Raw genomic sequence first — 18,731 nt, 5'->3', positions numbered from 1 at the left:
ACTCTTTTTTGGCAGTATTAGTACAGCAGTCAGCTGCACTCACTCTCAATTATTGCTGATGTTTACTACAGTCATTCTGCTGTTCTCTACGACTAACCAAGAAAAGAAAAGTCATCGTTGTCATGTTGTTGCCTTGTATTTATCATTTAATATGAATTTTAACTTGTATGTCCTCAATGTAAATTTTTCCCCACTGTATTGAAAACGGTATCAAATATTGATATTTTTCAAGGTTTTGTATTGAAGGTAGAGTAGAGAAGGTAGGTATCATATGGATTATTAAAAAAACTAAAAACTCACATATAATGAGACAAACACAACTATTTCCTCTATCAGTTAAAAAGTGTTCAACTTCCCACCACCCCTGCAAGCTTCAGCCTTTGCTGTCGACTTTAACTTCTTTGCTGAGGCCATGTCTTGCAGGAAGCACGTGCTGCTGGGTAACCATTCATTTGCTTGTTTACCGTCCGTTTATGAAAACAGATTAGTTCCGCCTTAGTAGTTCCTACCTGGTGCATGTTTTCAAACTGTTTGATAGCGCTGCCATTGTGAGGTGAACAGAAAAAATGCAAAGTGAACTTGCTTGATGAACTAGTATTGAGTGGTGGGCCACACATAGCCTGGTAAAAAAACGTTTTAAATTTGGTCCACCAGACTTCAGACATGCCTGACTTACTTGATTTACTGTAATATTTAGGTGATTAACATATCTGACTCATTTTCTGTGTTTGTGAAATCCACTTGGATAAACTAAGATTTCCTCACAAGAATTAATAAATTACTGCCACCCAGAACAGTAGAACTTTTTTCAGTTGTTAAAAGGAAAATATTCTGAATGTCACTGTGCTACATTTTGACAACTTTCGTGCATCAAATATGTGTAAAGACAAACTTGAAGTGGAGCAGTGCTTTGGGAAAGAAATAATTAATTCATGGAGTGCAGTCTGTTTTATAAAAATCTACTGCATTAGCAATCTAATACACCTCACTAAAATGTAAAGTCTTGAATCCCCTAATTAACTTTGATTTTACAGGTAGATATTTTACAAATTCACACAAAAACAAGCTGTGACGAAATGACTGCTGTTGGATTTTGAGGATTTGTATCACCAAATCCTAATAATAAAGTATATAACTCTATTCCAATACCTTTTAGTAAAGATGTAAAGACAATTTAAGTGTAACTGCAGGACTGAGATTTGCTGACTGACCAGTGTCAGGATGCTTTGACATTCATTTTAAAGCAGTTTTTAACAGTTAAATGCAGATATGGCATAATACAATGTCCACACATTTTGTACATTAAAACAATATATTATTTATTGATCATCTATTGACAGTTGATACATTTCAATACTTTGCAATTTAGTACAATTTGGGGTAACTATAAAATATTCTAGTAAAGTGTACAAGTAACTGTTGTTGCATGTAGGACGAATCCAGGAAGTATTTATGTGGTTTTGTTGGAGAAATTATTGAACCCATCCGTTCCACAGGCCAACTCTGTCGCAGCAAACTTCCTGGGACGATCAGGATCCTAACAGCAACAAAAAGAATCAGGATCAATACACTGTGAATCTGTGAAACTTGCACCTGCACAAACCCAGCAATAAATCTATAATCATGTTTGTCTCACCTGTATGGGATATGCACAGGTGGGAACGTAACGGATCACAAATCCACAGCGCCTCTTCTGAGATGTATTGGCATCACTGGCATGGACGAGGAGTCCGTCATGAATCTGTTAAAATAAATCCAAATTAATTCACCTTGTACTCAAACATATTCATAATCCTGTGTTCAATAAAAACAAAACAAAACTCACAGACATCTGCCCAGCTAACAGAGGGCACAACACAGCCTCATCAGCCTGCACCAGCTCCTCTGGGATCTCCTGATTGACCGACAGCATGTTTCCAGGGCGGGTGGCTTGGCGATGGGGCAACATGCCAGAGCAGTGGCTACCTGCAGGGCACAGAGACAAACGGTTCAGCTCAGTGAAGCAGGTTATTGGCTGTTGAACAATCATATAGTATTTGGTGGAAGTAAAGACAAGCTCTTGTGCTGCTTTTCCAAACTGATGTCCAACCAGGTATAAACTTGCAGCAGACATGAGTAGCTGAGGTACCTGGGATGACCTGAAGGGCGCCGTTCTCTTGCAGTGAGTCATCTAAAGCGAGCCACACAGAGAGAACAGGGCCACCAGCAATACCCCAATACCTGTGACCGAAACAATTACAGTTAACAAAGACAAAATGAAGCAAAACTAAACCTCTCCGTGTTTTTTTCCAGTACATGAATCTACCTCATATCCTGGTGCCAGGCCACATATGGAAGTCCAGGTTTAGTTTCTCCTTCTTTGTTCTCCTCGACCTCGGGTTTGAGTGCTGGGTATTTACAGATGAAGCGGGAGTCCAGCAGGATGACATCAGGGCCAAGGACGGCTTTGACCACTTGTATGATTTTAGTATGTTTGGTCAGGTCTCTCACCCACGGATACTGCATGTGAACATTGTGGAGGCTGTACGAAGTGTACTCCTCACCTGGGAACACACAAGCACATAATATACTCACTCGCTGGCACTCATTAAACAAGACAGACACACTTCACACAAAAACATGAAAAGTGAATGTCATATTTGAGTCTATATTGCACACAAAGCCACATTCCTGACAACTAAATTTGATCTTATTAGTTATTACTGTCACTCAATACTGCATTCTTTCTCTTCATCCTCCCTTATCTGTCAGTGCTGCTTACCAAATTCCCTCTCCAGCTCAGAAAAGGCGTGTTTGGCCTCCCTCAGCTCAGTCTCATTCAACACAGGCAGCGCGGAGAGGAAGCCCTGCTGGTTGTAGATCTCCTGCAGTTTAGCCGTGGATGTAGTCATCTCTGTTGGACAGTTTCACTGCTGATGCCTCGGGCTCTCTTCTTCCAAACTTGTGGTGGAGGGTAGAGGCAGGAAAATAGAGGAAAAGGTTAGGTTTAAATATAGTCAATATTCTGTCTGACATTGCATTTTCAATCTAGGTTTTGAGACAAGTCCAATTTTAATTTATGCGGAGTGCAGACATTAAAAAAAGAGCATGCTGACCCAGCTGGCCTGATGGGGAAAAAAACATCTAACCACATTTATTTGGGTCGCACTGAGCACCACCTTGTTCTTCATGCCCTATAAGACCAAATTAACCCTGCTGACTACACCAGTCTATTCTATGTTAAGAGTTTACTTGTAAGATGTAAGATCTGTTGACCAAACATTACACTCAACACAGTGGAAAAGGTAAAGACTGAAAACTGTCCTTTAGCCTCCATGATCCTGAACATAAGCACTCGACCTGCAGTGATGCAAAACTGACTTAAAGCCTAATTATAAGATAAAACTGGTAACACCACAGTGGAAAAAAACATTGAGAGTGATGTTTTAAATAACTAAAAATGACTGTATAAACACATAAGCAGTATTTGTAAGTTCTATCTATCACTTTATAAAGATTATATGCTGTTAGTTTAACTTTATGCACATTTATTTATATATATTTTCATCTGCAATTTAACTACACCTGCAGTAAGTATCATATTGTGTCCATACCTGTCTGCTGTTCAGTCTTCTCCTCTCTCTGTGAGTCTGGACTTTGGATGCTGCCAAGCTCCCCTGTGGCAACCATTATATACTGCACGGAGCACCTTCTGGAAATTCCTCTTCCTTAATATTTTACAGTTTCTCATGTACTGTCATGCGGGTCTAACCAACCATTCTCTCGTGTGCTCAAATGACATCACACTTTCATATCTTAAGGAAAACTAATTTAACGGGAAAAACCCGTGACTCTGTGACGCACCCTGCCTCTGTATTGCGCTGCAGTCCAGGTGTGGTGGACGTTTATTCACTACAATAACATGATACTTTTTCTTTTCAGCAGCTACACGCCAGGCTTGTGTTATCTCCATTTACAATGTGAACGTTATGTTTTACCATCAGCAAACGTCACTGTTATTTGCTTAGATAAAGGTTATTTTTGAGGCTGTCTCACTTTGACATCGGTCAAAAACTGATATGACGGATTCATCTTTAGTTCACAGGAAGCCATTACACAGTCTGACTAACTTTTCCTATCATCACCACCTTATATTCACCGTTTCTCTTCCTTGTGAGGAACTCAGACAGCTAAGACATGATAACTGATCACAGTAAACATATATCTCATATTGTGTGTAATAGGTGTGCTATCGCACTAGTGGGTGTACAACACTGTTTAAATAATTAACAACAGAATGGGAGATCCTGATGGTCTCCTTTCACAGTAATGGATAAAACTTTAGCCAGCTTCCTCTTTGTTTAAATGTGATTTTAATCATTGTTCTAGACATTATAAAGTCATTGTTACCATTATTTCAAATTGTCTTTCTACCTTACCAGACAAAGTGCTTTATAATTGCCTCTCACTGACCCTTTCACACACATTCAGACACTAATGGTAGCGGAGCAGCCACTGAAGACACTGCCTGCCCATTGGGAGCAACTTGGGGGTCAGGACCTTGCTCACATGTGGACAGAAGGAGCCAGGGATTGAACCACCAACCTTGTGATTAAAGAATGACCTGCTCTGGGTCACAGCCGCCCTTTATATGTCCTTTATATCTTTACTAGTCCATACCCATTGAGTGCACAGTTGCCCACGTACAGTTTCACATGGTGTGTGTTTGGGATACAGGTCATTGGAAATTGCAGATTAAATTTTCAACTGAACCCATTAAGAAGAGCAATGTATTCAGACAGAGTTTTTGAAAAACGTGGGACAGACAGAATGACTGACTGACAGAATGACACACTGACAGTTTCCGTGATTATGTACAGCATACCATACCATGACTTCATCATCATTCGTCATACCAAAAATTAGAAAAAACCCCAAAACATTTGGCCACAGGGGGAGCCACAGCGATCAGTCGCATTTTAGCCATTTTTTTTTTCTGTTGTTATAGCGCCACACAGTTGCCAATTAGAGTTAAGTTTCTCCAGTCACCTTGAGGCGTCCTGTTCTACGTATCTACCAAGTTTAGTAAAAATCGATACGCCGCCATTTTGTTTGATGGGATCACCAATGGAGTGGTCCCCTCAGATTATGTGTGCTCATATGCCTACAAAGTTGCATGGTGATTGATGAAACCCTTGAGATGTTATACACCTTTAAGTGATGAGCCACACCCTCCGCAATATTCATTGCCTTATAGAAGCTCAGTTTTAGTAAGTTTTCCAACTTTTGCCAAGAGGGAACTTTAGATATTGGTCCCTAGATTATGTTCACCGAGTTTCACACAGATCGGTCAAACTTCCTAGGAAGAGATCGATTTGAAGTGTTTTTCAAAAAATTCAAAATGGTGGAAAATCTATAAACCGGAAGTTATGGGTTCTTGAGGCAAATTTGTTCCTCATGAGGAGAGGCATCTCTGTGCAAAGTTTCATGTCTCTACGACATACGGGGCATGAGATATGCCCATTCAAAGTTTGCAATTTCAATCGGTTGCTATAGCGCCCCCCCTTTGGCCAATTGATGTAATATTGCTTCATTCACATCCTCCCATGATCCTCTACCACTGTGCCAAATTTCACATGGATTGACCAAGTCAGTGAGGAGAAAAACGTGGAACAGACACACAGACAGAGTTTTCGTCATTATATAGTAAGATATGCATACAAGAATATCAGTAGACACACACTTGAGTCATATGTTGTAAGAAACTTAGAAATAGTTGGTCACAAAAAATGGCCACACCGTTAGGATGGTGGCTAAAGGGGTCACAGCCACCCTGATACAATTGCTAGCCCCAGCTAGTGAGTCACATATGCATAATATGATAGGGCCTCTGTGAGGTGTCTTTAAACTTGAGTAGACTTGTTTCCAGTAAATATTTTGGTCCTTACAATCAATGTGCTCCTTCAAATCAAGGTTGTAAATTTGTATTTTTAAGGAAAAATACAACCAGTCTGTTTGAAGAACAATGAAAAGCCTAACACATGTATACACAGATACATAAGAATTCCTAATGTTCCGTTATGGCTTTTGGTTTTGGTGTCTCAGAAAAAAGATAATAACACGCACATCCCAAAGAAATATTGAAAAGGGTGCTGGATCATAAACTTCTAACATGCATCAAAAAAGGAAAAAATGATCCGCACACCGATAGAGCTCCCATTAATCCATGATTTATTTTCCGTCAAGTGACGTTTCGAGCAACGCGGGCTCTTCCTCAGACTTGTAATTATTACAAGCCTGCATTGCTCGAAACATCACTTGATGGAAAATAAATCATGGATTAATGGGAGCTCTATTGGTGTGCAGATCATTTTGGTTTTGGTGTGTCACCCTAAGATTTCAGTGACCCCATCTGGCCACCCCTATGAAAATTTTCTGGAGGCACCACTGAAAGTCCTGGCACTCTCTAGTTCTGAGTAAAGAGCTGCTGAAATAGGGAAGGAGGAAAATACACACAAGCCGTGTGTGATGTCGATGGTTGACTGTGTGGTCAAGAAACAGCAGCGTCCACATCATGACTTCCACATTGTAACATGTGATGCTGCCTCCTGCTGTCCTAATGCAGTCATTTGGTCACCTTGCTGCTGATGCATGATGTCATTGTCATTTTACACTGTGCGAGTGTGTGTGTGTGCATTTCCTCAATCAATGACTAAATGAACACAACTTAATAGATTACTTGTCAAAGAAATCTTTCACAGTGTTTTAGAGGAACCTTACAAGGATGCTGAGGAAATAACTGACAGGAAAATCCCCGTGTTGTCGTGTCAGTAGCTTCCGTGACCAGTGACCAGAAAAACAGCAGCAGTAGACTGCTCAGCTTCCTTCAGTGTCACAGCAAACATTACCTCAGCAGCACACTCCAGAGGCAACCGTCTGCTCCTCAACAGCTGTTCAGGGGGATACCCACCCAGATGCTGCTTCCTTGTCTGACATTCTGATGTCATTGACTTTTATTGTGTGGTTGTGGCTGTGTTTTAATGAGCCAAGACATTTGAGAGGAAATTATTTTTACAGACTTCACAGAAATGCACCACATAAAGAATAATTAAACTATTATTAGAAATAAGCTGGGCGGCCTCTTATGATGCAGAGATGCTGAAGCAGGTAATGAAACACCAGCACACTTAAATCAGTTATTAATATTGATTTTATTATTTGGACTATTTTCAATAGCTTTGATAGTAATAAAAGTCAGAGTAAACAAAACATTAATTATAAGGAAAGTTATTGGAAAGAGATATATTAAATATAAATAGTTATAAAGTAGTATAGGTACCAAACTCACCAACTGCTTCTGTTATGATGAATAATATACACAAAAACATTGCAGACTTTAATCTACAATATAGTTGTAAGACTCTTCATTATAAAGCAGAACCCTAAAAAGACTAAACAATACATGTGACCACAAATTTGCTCATCTTGGTCTATTTCCAGAAACATTAACATTAATTTGTCTACATTAATCAGATAAAAGTGCTGTCAGTGATTGTGAGGGATGATAAAAAAAAGTGGAGTGCTAAACTTATATAATTAAAACTTAATTAACCATGTACAAATGTGTGTTTGTTGTTGTTCTCCAACCCTCAATTTGACTCTTTGTCCCTGTTGGGGTGCTTGGGGCAGAGTGGGTGGTGCTGTTTCCTTTTCTCTCCACTCTGTGTCCTCTTGTCTCCCCCTGGTGGCTGCTGCTCATTGTTGCAGCGGTGGACGAGCACAGGGTCCTTGCTTGGAGGCGTCTTCTTCAACAACAGCCGCTGCAGCATCTGTTTGTCAGACCGCTCCCGTCGGAAGTCATCCTCGTAAACCTTCAGCTGTGGCAGTGTCACAACCACAGACAGTGAAATCAAAACAAAACAAAACAAGCACACAAAAAAAGCTCGTGAGATTCCAGTGACAAAACATGGATTCATCCCCACATGGAGTCAAAACTAAAAATGTAAATGAGGCTTTATTTTAGATCACTACACTATATTTAAACTGTCACTACACAACCAACACACATATTTAACCATATTTAAATTATAGACTCTCCAATTCAACCAGTCCAACTTTGTGATTAACACAATAATTGCAGCACTTCATGAATCATCGGCTACCTTGGGTCAAGATACCACAGACACGTTTAATAATGTCTGAGTGTGAGTGCGCATGTCTGTGAAAGTGTGTGCTTTTGGCAGAGGGTGCATTTCTGTGCATTTTTGTACAGACAGCCAAACACACTACCTGCTCTTGCAGTAGTGCCACCTGTTGGCGCATCTCCTCCCGCTTCTTCCTCAGCCTGCGGTTCTCCTGCAGTGTGTGCTTGTGGTCGTTATGCTCTGTCTGATATTCTGCCTCATAAATCTGGGTCTGCTGACACAAGACATCAATATGGCAGTGAGCCAATATCCAAGCCATATCTTGTGATCTGCAGATACTTTCTTATTTCACTGCAAGCAAATCTCAGAGCAGCGCACAGCCACCACTTGGTGGTGCAGTTTACCATCTAATTCAAGTTAAAGCATCAACCAAATCTTTCCCTGGCAACAGTGAGTTGACATCAGTTCTGCTCTTATCACATCAGAAATGGCAACAGTTTTTGATGCTGTGATGAAAAGAGCATCCCACCTGACACTGCAGAGTCTTCAGCTGCTCTTTTAGATCCTGCACCTCTTGCTGGGAGTCTCCCAGTGCTCCCAGTGAGGTACTACTCCTCTGGCTTTTTACTGGCTGCTCTGCCTCCAGTCTGGAAGAATCTGGAAAAAAGGAGGATGAGGGGTTGTATCCAGAGTTGCGACTGTAGGACAGGCTGGGAGGATCAGTGGTGGGGCCCGACACAGAGCCGTGTGTCAAAGCACTGAAGCTGCCCTGTGGTAACGACATGAGAGAAATTAATGAACCATGCTCGAGTCATAGATGAAAGAATATACAGAAATAAACATGTAAAAACTGATCAGGTATGCAGACATACAGACAGGTATAATACCTGTTTGGCAGGTGTGCAGTCTCTGTCTGGCTGGTGCATCTTGCTTTCCATCAGTCTGATGTATTCTTGCAGCTCCTGGTTCTTCTTCAGCTCCTGCATCAAGGCCTGCTCATAGTACTCCTTTGCACTCTGTAATCAAACACAGCGGTAAACCTCACATACCACATCCATTATCTTCAACCATCTATACATCCGACCAGAGGTGTGGACTCGAGTCACATGACTTGGACTTGAGTCAGACTCAAGTCACAAATTTTATGACTTTAGATTCGACATGACAAAATAGACTTGTAACTTGACCTGGACTTTAACACAAGTGACTCGTGACTTCAGTTGGACTTGAGCCTTTTGATTTGAAAATACTTGATACCTTCCCCTCAAGCCCAAAGATTTAAAAGTATATTATTTAAAAGTGTGCCAAGAACCAATTAATTTCGACACTTCATTCCCCGAATCCAATCCGACAGCATCCGATCAAGCTGCAGGAGAACCATGAAGAACTAATGTTACACTACTGAGTGCCAGTTGGAAAAAATTATACAGAAGATAACTTTGTTCGTGTAGGCAAAAAAAAACTTCATGGTGGTAAACGAAAAACTAATTTCAGTATGCAAAACGTGCAGGTCAGAAATTACAGACGGAGATGCAAGCAACTTGTCAAGGTGAGTCAAGGCTAATATTAACATAATTAGCGAGCTAATGCTAAGCTAAGGTTAGCTTAACAGTTAACTAACTTTTACTGAACTTGTTTCGATGAATAAATACAAATTTTAAAAAGCATGTGATTTTTTTTTTAATTTAATGTAATATTACCATTGTTCCTTCTATTAAACTGAATTTCTACTCTACTCGAGTATATTTTTGAGCCAGTGATCTACATTTTGCTTCACATAATTTGCCATAATACCTTTGTTACAATGAGTCTGCTCTAAATGCGATCAAATGAAGTGGGGAGAGCACGTGAGGAGCACCTCTACTGCAAACCAGACGGCCTGCCCGGCCTGAGTTGACCCAAAGCATCGTGGATTGTTCAAAAATTTATTTTTAAGCTGTTTTTTAAACTACAGTAGCCTGGCAAGTCAGGAAAAACACCCTGCTAATGTTATAAATAGCAATGAAAATGAAACTGGCAGTACACACACACATACACACACACACACACACAAACAGCACAGAGTCCTCTGACCTCATGACAGCCACAGCTAACAGGGCGTTCAACACAAGTCAGTGAGATAAGCTTGTTAACATTAATGTAAATGTTACCAGTTAGCTAAACTTTTTGATTTTGACGGTAACATTACAGTGTATTTTAGAACTTATTTTGATTTAACTATTATTGTATTGTAAAGTGTTGCTTGCCTCCATCAAAAAAGATACCTGCCACCCTGCCTAACAACTTTTCTGGAGAAGACCCTGCATTGAAGTAAGTTGCACATGCTGTAGGTGAAAATGAGTTAGCTAGCTAATGTTAGCTATGTTAACTTTTCACGTGCAACATTTATCTTGAATGTTATGATAAGGAAGTGAGGAGTAGAGAGAAAGCGTTGTTAAAAGAGTGGGAGATTACTCATCATAATTGTATAGACTGTCCCTAATTGTTTGATTAGCCGACCTGCTCACCAAAACAAGTGTTATTTTGCACCAGCCTGGACAGAAAGTAACTTGTACCTTGAGTAATTAATTAACTAGATACATTTTAACTTTCAATTGAGTGGGGTAACTTTCACTTGTACTTGAGTAATTCATTATGGGAGTTATAAGACTTTAACTTGAGTATAGATTTGTCAGTACTCTACCCAGCACTCTTGATCTTGGGACTTGAGTGTTTAGACTTGAGATATACTTCTGACTTGGTCACATCTCTGCCTCCTACTGTGCTGCCTCCTACCGTTCAGGAGTTCCCCCTTATATTGTATCTACACTTGCAGTGTTGTTGTGTGTTTACCTGCTGATGCTCGACTTTGAGCAGCAGTCTGCTGTTGAGCTGTTTGATGGCAGTGTTCTCGAGCTCCAACGCCTCCAGTCTGTGCTGAAGACCCAGCGTGGCCGTGCGGTACACCTGGTCCCACTCCTCATTCAGCTTCATGAGCTGAAACACAGCATCACCATCACATTATCGTCAATGCCACGGCCTCCACTGCAGCCATCCACAGCATCATTCATTCCATCATTACCATCATCATTCTCAGCCTGTCCTTGCAACAACGTAGGCATCAGGAAGTGAATTTAGGTCAGTGAGGTGAGGCACTCCACTCCTCACTCAATACTTGTGTGTGCTCTCTAAATAAATTGCAGTTTACATCAGTTCAGAGAATCACTTTGCCTCGTCTCTTTCTCTTTTTATTGAGCCATGTATAATTAAAATCAAGAAGCTAAGGTTGTATAACTTTAATGATGATTCTTCACAGCTTAGCAGCAGTTTTCACACAACGCCCACAGTCCTCCTCTGGTTTCAGAGAGAACTAAATGTAATTGCCAACATCAGCAATACAAATAAGGACCTGTGGAGAATGTGCACCAGTTTCAGGTGATGTTGTACCTCTTTGTTGACTCTGCGCAGCTCAGTGTTCTTGTTGAGCAGCAGCAGTTTCTCTTGGTCAGTGGAGGTGACAGTCATACTCTCCGTGATCAGAGTGACCTGCTCCTCTGTGGACAGCAGCCTGCCACCCACGGCATTCGCATCCTCTATCCTGCACACACACACACCGACACACAGATACAGTTACAGAGAGTATATGTGCCATAAATAAAGTCATGATGAAGAACATTAGCAGAGGATTTCCATTAATAGGCAAACACATGTGCGCACAAAAGAACGTCAGAGCACTTCTAAACACCCACTCGCATAGAGTGCACTTACAGAGAATCGAATCGGAGCTATTATGCACGCCCACGCACACACATGCATGCACAGTCACATTATGCACTCAAGACACTCAGACACACACAGTGTTGGTGGCGCATTTCTCTGCATCTAGAGTCCCAGCCAATCTTAATCTCTGTTTACTATCAGACGTGTTTGCATATCGATACCCTCTGGAAACAATTTGGGTGATGATCCCTGGAAAATGTTGATTTCTATTGAACCACTCGGAGAAAAGAGAAAAAAAAAAATGTGCAGAGATTAATTAGTCAAACTAGTTTCATTCCCACCAGCCCTGTTGTGAGGTCTTGTCTGAAAGGAATAGCTGACAGGGATGCAGCGGAGATCTAAAACCCGGGGGGGGAATCTGCTCATGGAAGAACACGCTACTCTGCATGTAGCCCCCAGGCCTTCCTCACACAAACATACTGTATGACTGCTGTAACCTCAGTGAGCTAAGTACTACAAAGAATCACAATCTGTGATCACCTCTCATCCCCCTTAAGGCTAAACTCCCTCGCAAACACACGCTTTCATCCACTTACGTACAGTGTCCTGCTATGTGAAAACCAGTGTTACACAATTTCAGAGAGTCGTATTGAAGGCAGTGCAGTGAAGATGCAGGGTTATTTAATGCCAAAATTACATATAAGGAGTTAATTCTTTACAGGTTATATACTCCAAACAAGATACCGATGTATCTCCGAGGCCTCTGTGTGATAATGGAAATTAGTCACCCTCTCAAGCCTGAAGAAACATTTCAAAATTTTTGGGGAAATATGAGTACTTTCTTTTTTCTGAGAGAGACTGATACCACATACCGCAGCATAACACAGGAAACAGAGTAACACCCGAATGGGCTCTTTCTAGAGATTAAAAAAACAAAGAAAGAAAAAACTCCAACAAGTTGCGGTTTTACAGGGGGTTATGTGTGTATGTGTGTGTGGGGATGTGTGTGTGTGGGATTATTTCTAGGCTGGGGGCAGTGATTTTCTGGAGTTTTTGGTGGCTGCCTAGCAACTTTACAGTGATGACTTGTAAAATTTTCCTGGGGGCAGACCTTTGAATCCCCCCAGAGTTTGAGATGACTGATTGTCTGGCATTGTGACAAGAAACGGTGGTTCCTTAGTTAAAATGAAAGAAGACCAATGAGTGTTCACGGGGACTTTGTTATCCTATCAGCACCGTGGGCGGGACTAATGCTGTTATCAAATGTTGTCAAGTGGTGCCGCAACCAATGAGGAGTATTAGCAGTGGCGAGCACTATGGACAAGATAGATGCTGCTGTCAAGGCTGTTCTAAATCAACAAGTCTTCTCAATATCGCCCAGCATTGTAGTTTTGTTCACTTCCACTCTTAAAAGCCCAGCAAAACAGGTATGTTGACATGGCTATGCATCAGTGCAGACTTAAGATGGCGTTAGATTCAGGTAAATTCGTTGGTCTTTAGTGATTGGTTGGTCAAAATCAAATCCCCCTCCCACACAGAAATCAGTTAAAGTGGACGCAATGTCCGACTGAAGATGGAAATGGAGCGTAATGAGTTTACGATTCTCTCTAATATTGGGCAACTGTAAAACTGCAACTTGCTTTTACACTTTGATTTTTGTACAAGTTTAAACAAACAAAGGATATAAAGTGTTAATTAGAGAGCTTTAGAGGTGCTAGGCCAGTTTTGTTACCTTGGAGCAGTCTACCTGTTTCTCCGATTCTAGTCTTCATGCTAGCTAAGATATCTGGCTGCCAACTTTAGCGTCGTATATTGTTATGTAGAGGCATCAGAGTGGTATCCGTGTTCTTATGTAACTCTTAGCAAGACAGGTAATTTGCGTATTTTTTCCAAATTTTGAATAATTTCTTTAAGAAAACAAATAAAAATCTCTGTATAATGTTGAAAAATGTGTCGTTACAAAGCCAAGATTAAGGCGATTTTTCTTGTTTCCTGAAGATGACACTATCAGAAAAGATATTATCCTAGGGGAGGGTTGTGTTCTCCACAAAATAAGATGCTATTTTCGAGAGACAGAGTGCAGTTTGTGTGAAATAGTCTCAGCACATAATCAAAAAGAGTTATTACAAAAAAAGTTTAGCCAGAGTCAGAATATTTGTCCAAATCTGCACTCTGTACCATCTGTCATCAAGTTCAACAAGGCCGGAAAGAGCTTTAGAGAAGGCTGTTTGTGGCCACTAACGAGTGAATTATCCACACAGAACCGACAGTTCTGCAGTTTTGGACGTGTACGATGAAGTCAGAAGCTGAAATGAAACAAATGAAATGGAGCCTAATTTGCGGGGCCAGTATGAGCACAAAATGCTAACATACCCACGCCCAATACCCTGTCTTGGCAAGTCAGCACTGTGTATTCAGCCATCCTATCGGGACCACACCATGTTCCACGTCTCTCTGATGCACAGCCTTTTCTCTTTCGGCTTCTCTGACAGCATATACACACTGTCTGACCCAGTTTTCACAAAGTTTTCAATCGTATGTCATCTTGGAAGGACACCAAAATGCCACTGCTTCCAGCAGCAATATGGTAATTCACTGTCATGGCATATGATAAAGAGAGAGATAATATCTTTCCTTCTTGCTGGTAGCAACCCTGACAAATATCGCTCTAGATACGTCGTTATGCGTAACTGGACAACGGCCACAGTCAGATCCTCTTACAGAGGACAGAAGTGTGGAATTTCACTATTTTAACATGATTATTTTAAGGCCGACTAATCTTGTGTAGGTAGTGTGGTGACGGCATTTACCGAGTCTGCCCACAATAAAAACCACGGCTATTAGTCATTTAGATAAAAAAGAAGTGACCATAATAGAAAAAAAAGCCATTCCAGGTTGATGGCTTGACATTATACAATTAATATCATTTTATCAGCAATTTTTTCCCCCCAAAATGATGAAGTATCAGTGTTGTGAAATAATGAACTGGAGCATTCATCTTTATGACCTCATGGGAAACTCCGCAGTCACTCTTTATTCCTCCTCTCATTGAACTTTAATTAACTCTCTGAGCATCTCTGAAAACGTGATAAGAAATATAATTTATCCATAATGTGGGTGTCAAACAGTCTCTAGAGTTTAATACAGTTTTATCAGACAATAACAAAAATGAAACCTTCCAGTCTATCACACTGGCTCATAAAGTTTTAAACTGTATATTTAAGGAAGCTTGGTAGAAACACGGGGTTGACACAAATACAGGAATACTTGTACAATACAATACAATATACTGCCTGTACAATGTTTAACAACTGTTGACACTCAGAGAGGTGCTGATTTAACTCTATGGTATCATCTAATTATCCAATTGTTATAGAATACACTGTTACATGTTCCTGTTTTTGTGTCCTTCCCTGAAAGCAGAAACATACGTACCATAATTCTTGAGTTGATTTGCGATCCTGTTGGCTCTGAGCGAGGCTGCTGTCACTCTTTGGTGAAGTATCTTTCTGTGTTTCTGCCGTTGCTGAGGATGACAACGATGAGGAGGACGACAGGGACAGCACATCTCCATCCATGACTGATCAGATCGTCAAATCTTCATGAAAGAAAAATTAAACACGCTGCCAAAGACACGGGGCGAGGATGTGGTGGAACGTAAATAGTGTAGTCAGTACTGATACGTAGCAAAAGAGGAAGTAGCCGAGACAAGAGCCACATGATGCAAAGTTATGAGAATAGGAAGTGACACTGACAACTGTTTCAGCTCTATGTTAAAGAGGGGCCTGTCCCACTGTGGTAAATTGTTCAAACATTTTGTACTTTACACAATGTGACTGTACAGTATTTAAAATGTTTGCACAGTTGACACATTGTTTGGTTTTGACATTATTTGGAGAGCCAGGGAAACTCCACGCAGTGTAGGAAGTGTCTGGTGTGTGTGTTCGTGTTGTGCGCTTATGCTTGTGCCTGAACGTGTTGCCTGTTGTCTTGTGTTTTTAAATGAGCGATTCAGGAAAGAGCTAATAGCGGGGGAGCTGAATAGATATGCATAATTGCAGAACATGTAATTGATAATAATGGTAACACATACATTTATTCATGACAAATAATGATAGGGTCAGGCTGATTGCATTCACCAGTATGCTCATTACTGGGATTGAGGGAAGTGGGCTGCAGCAGGTTAATTAGGAAATCACATGTTCATCCAAGGGACAATCAAGTAAATTAAAGGATTTTTGTAATTATGTTCCTCTAAGTCAGGCTAAGCTGTCTTTTATTAACACTAAGGAAATTAATTTGCCAACCTCGTTTGCTACACGTTCTCCTCCAACAACTGAGTCCAAGACAGTCAAGTCCACTTGTGGTGAAGGATTTTCCTCAAAATAGGTTCTGAATGTAAGAAGAGATGCAGTTCAGTGGCTCAGATATAAATATCCAGCTCTTCAGCTAATGAAGACCTCTCATAGTTTACATGAGCTCAGAGGTAAAGAGAGTTTGTCAGTAAAACTTGTCAGCATCACTACAGTTTGTCCTTGTCAGTGAGAACCAGGCAGTATTCTGTTTAGAAAAACAAAGACAGAAATAATTTTTTAAACATGGCTTATACAAAAAAAACCCTGACTTGGCTATTTATGTACAAAACAAATCCATTATATGTAGCAAGTTACTCTGAGAAAGCCTGAAAGATGAGAAAAAGCCCCGTCTCAGGAAAAATTTGAGGTGGTAATATTATATGTTTTTCTTTCTTTCTTTTCCTTTCTTAAAAAAATGATGTACTTGTATGAGGACACTCTTTCAATGGATTCAATGGAAGTTGGGACTTACCACTTGGTCATGACAGCAGCACTCTGAATTTTGACCCTCTTGCTTATATATCTTTTGCAGTCCGTAGCACAAAATTTAAAGTAAAAAGAGAAACTATGTGATTTGGAATGCAGCAGATCTTAACAGCATCACTTTACATTACCTTGGAGATACAGCAAAACACCATTAGTAGAGCTCGTTAGAGACGGAGGTTAGCCCGCAGAGTTCTGCTGTTGTTACTTTGCAATTTGTGTAGTATTACCTTTTAGTTAAAAGGAACACAGTGATAATATCTTCTGCATTCAAGGGCTGGGCAATATGTCCTGAAAATTATATCACGGTATTTTAAGACTATGCCTCAATACGCGATATGGGTTTGTCCCAGTACTCACACTTCCCCTCAAAATTGGCCCTAGCCCTTGTTTTTGCTTGTTCTCGCGAAGGGCTAGGGTGCCCCAAACTTTAGGGAAGTGCTTTTCAGCCCTTAAAATCCCTACTTAATTTGAAGGGCCGTGCGATGCACACTTACAAACCCTTCTCAACTGAGGAGAAGATTGAATTTCCCAGAATGCATTGCGAAACTATCCAGCCAGGCGAGTTTTCCAGAAAGATGGCAGCCTCCATGAAAAAGCCATCACACAATTGTACTATTTTCGCAAATAAGCATGCAAAAATCCCAAAATGTTGGAATGTGTTATGTTTCTGCAAATGCATTGTTATCTGTAAGCGTTGAGTTAAAGTATGAATGCTTGAAAATCGCTCATTCACGATGTAGCCAACATGAATATCTACAGAGTTCTCCACGAAGCCTACGGCGAAGATACACGTGACGTAGGTGAACATGTCTGTTACGCTAATTTGCATGAAGTGGTGTCCCAATTCGTAGGTAAAATTCCCTACCCCTCAACACTACCCCTTCATCGTTGAGGGAATCTACCTGGCGACGAGGGGGTAAGCTTAAGGGGAGAGAACTGGGATTGGCCCTATACGACTTGATATCTTTTTAAATCATCAATGCTAGGTCTGGGAGATAAAATTGAACATAGCAATATTTCTGACCAAATATCCTCTCTGATGTGACAAAGTTGTGGGAATGACTGTTGTTTTGGATCAGTAATAATCAATATAGTGGATATATTGACAAAGTGGGTTATGGCAAGTGTTAAAACTGAAAGAAAAGTCTGGTAAGTTCATACATTTATATCACTTTGCTGTAATGCAGCCTTTAAAATGAGAGACACAACACCATTTATGCCATATCACGATACAACAATATCCAAAATCAAAGATGTCAATAGTCTCATATCTCTCGTATCATGTTCACCATCTTAGTTTAGCGTAGTAGCATGCTAGCATTTGCTACATAGCACTTAACACAAAGTACAGCTGAGGCTGATGGGAATGTCAGTAGCTGTGCAGGTATTTGTCATAAACCAAAGTATCAGACGAAATGAAAACGCTAGGGGAAAAGTCAGGGATCAATAAAGTGATTAAAATTCATCTTGAGGGTGACAAAATGTGTGTCCCAAATATCAGTAGCAGTCCATCTAATAACTGTTGACACATTTCATTTAAAACAACAAATGTGAACATCAGAGTGCTGCTAGTGGAGCTCATTAGTATTCATCCTATGTGCTCCATGAATGTGCGTAGGCTACCAAATTTCACGGCAATCCATCCAATAGTTGTTTGCTCGCTACCTGCCGATGCTTGTGGGCTAGACTGCATGTCATTTATGTAACGCTTGTTGTCACATGTTACGCTTGTTGAGGTTGTAAGTAGTTGGTGTGTTGGAAATGTTTGGATGTGTGCTGTTGTATTTTTTTCTTACCTTTGACATTCCTCTATTAGCCCCTACTTCTTTGCTCAATAGTCTTTACCTCTCACCAGGCTGTCATTGTTAATATGAATTTGTTCTTGATGTGGCAAAAAAAAAAAAAAAAGATATTTCAGTCTGGACCAAAGTAGTGGAGCCATTTCACTAGCTAAACAAACAAACTAACTAACTACACAGTGCTGTGATTCACAATGGAAAGGATAGTATAGTCATTAAGAAGTAGTTTCCACTAAATTACTGACCCTAGCACCTGAATTCAGATAACA

General features: G+C 40.5%; 2 protein-coding genes across 2 annotated transcripts; both read right to left on the bottom strand.

The window, feature by feature from the left end:
• Positions 1-1,306: 1,306 nt before the first annotated feature.
• On the bottom strand, positions 1,307-3,751 carry LOC117261322 (putative alpha-ketoglutarate-dependent hypophosphite dioxygenase). Its single transcript, XM_033633697.2, has 7 exons — positions 3,594-3,751; positions 2,762-2,940; positions 2,306-2,543; positions 2,129-2,220; positions 1,826-1,965; positions 1,637-1,741; positions 1,307-1,537 (listed from the first exon to the last, which is right to left on the bottom strand). The coding sequence occupies exons 2-7, from the start codon at positions 2,889-2,891 to the stop codon at positions 1,451-1,453; spliced, it is 792 nt and encodes a 263-aa protein (XP_033489588.2). The 5' UTR covers positions 2,892-2,940; positions 3,594-3,751; the 3' UTR covers positions 1,307-1,450.
• A 3,420-nt stretch (positions 3,752-7,171) lies between these two features.
• On the bottom strand, positions 7,172-15,516 carry LOC117260732 (uncharacterized). The gene is made up of 7 exons (XM_033632800.2): positions 15,258-15,516; positions 11,550-11,700; positions 10,956-11,099; positions 9,011-9,139; positions 8,653-8,892; positions 8,269-8,394; positions 7,172-7,856 (listed from the first exon to the last, which is right to left on the bottom strand). The coding sequence occupies exons 1-7, from the start codon at positions 15,398-15,400 to the stop codon at positions 7,629-7,631; spliced, it is 1,161 nt and encodes a 386-aa protein (XP_033488691.1). The 5' UTR covers positions 15,401-15,516; the 3' UTR covers positions 7,172-7,628.
• Positions 15,517-18,731: the final 3,215 nt, after the last annotated feature.

The sequence above is a fragment of the Epinephelus lanceolatus genome, chromosome 7, assembly GCF_041903045.1.
Source record: "Epinephelus lanceolatus isolate andai-2023 chromosome 7, ASM4190304v1, whole genome shotgun sequence".
Classification (NCBI taxonomy): Eukaryota; Metazoa; Chordata; class Actinopteri; order Perciformes; family Serranidae; genus Epinephelus; species Epinephelus lanceolatus.
Note: the sequence above shows the minus strand (reverse complement) of the source record. Positions and strands in the feature narration are given on the sequence as shown.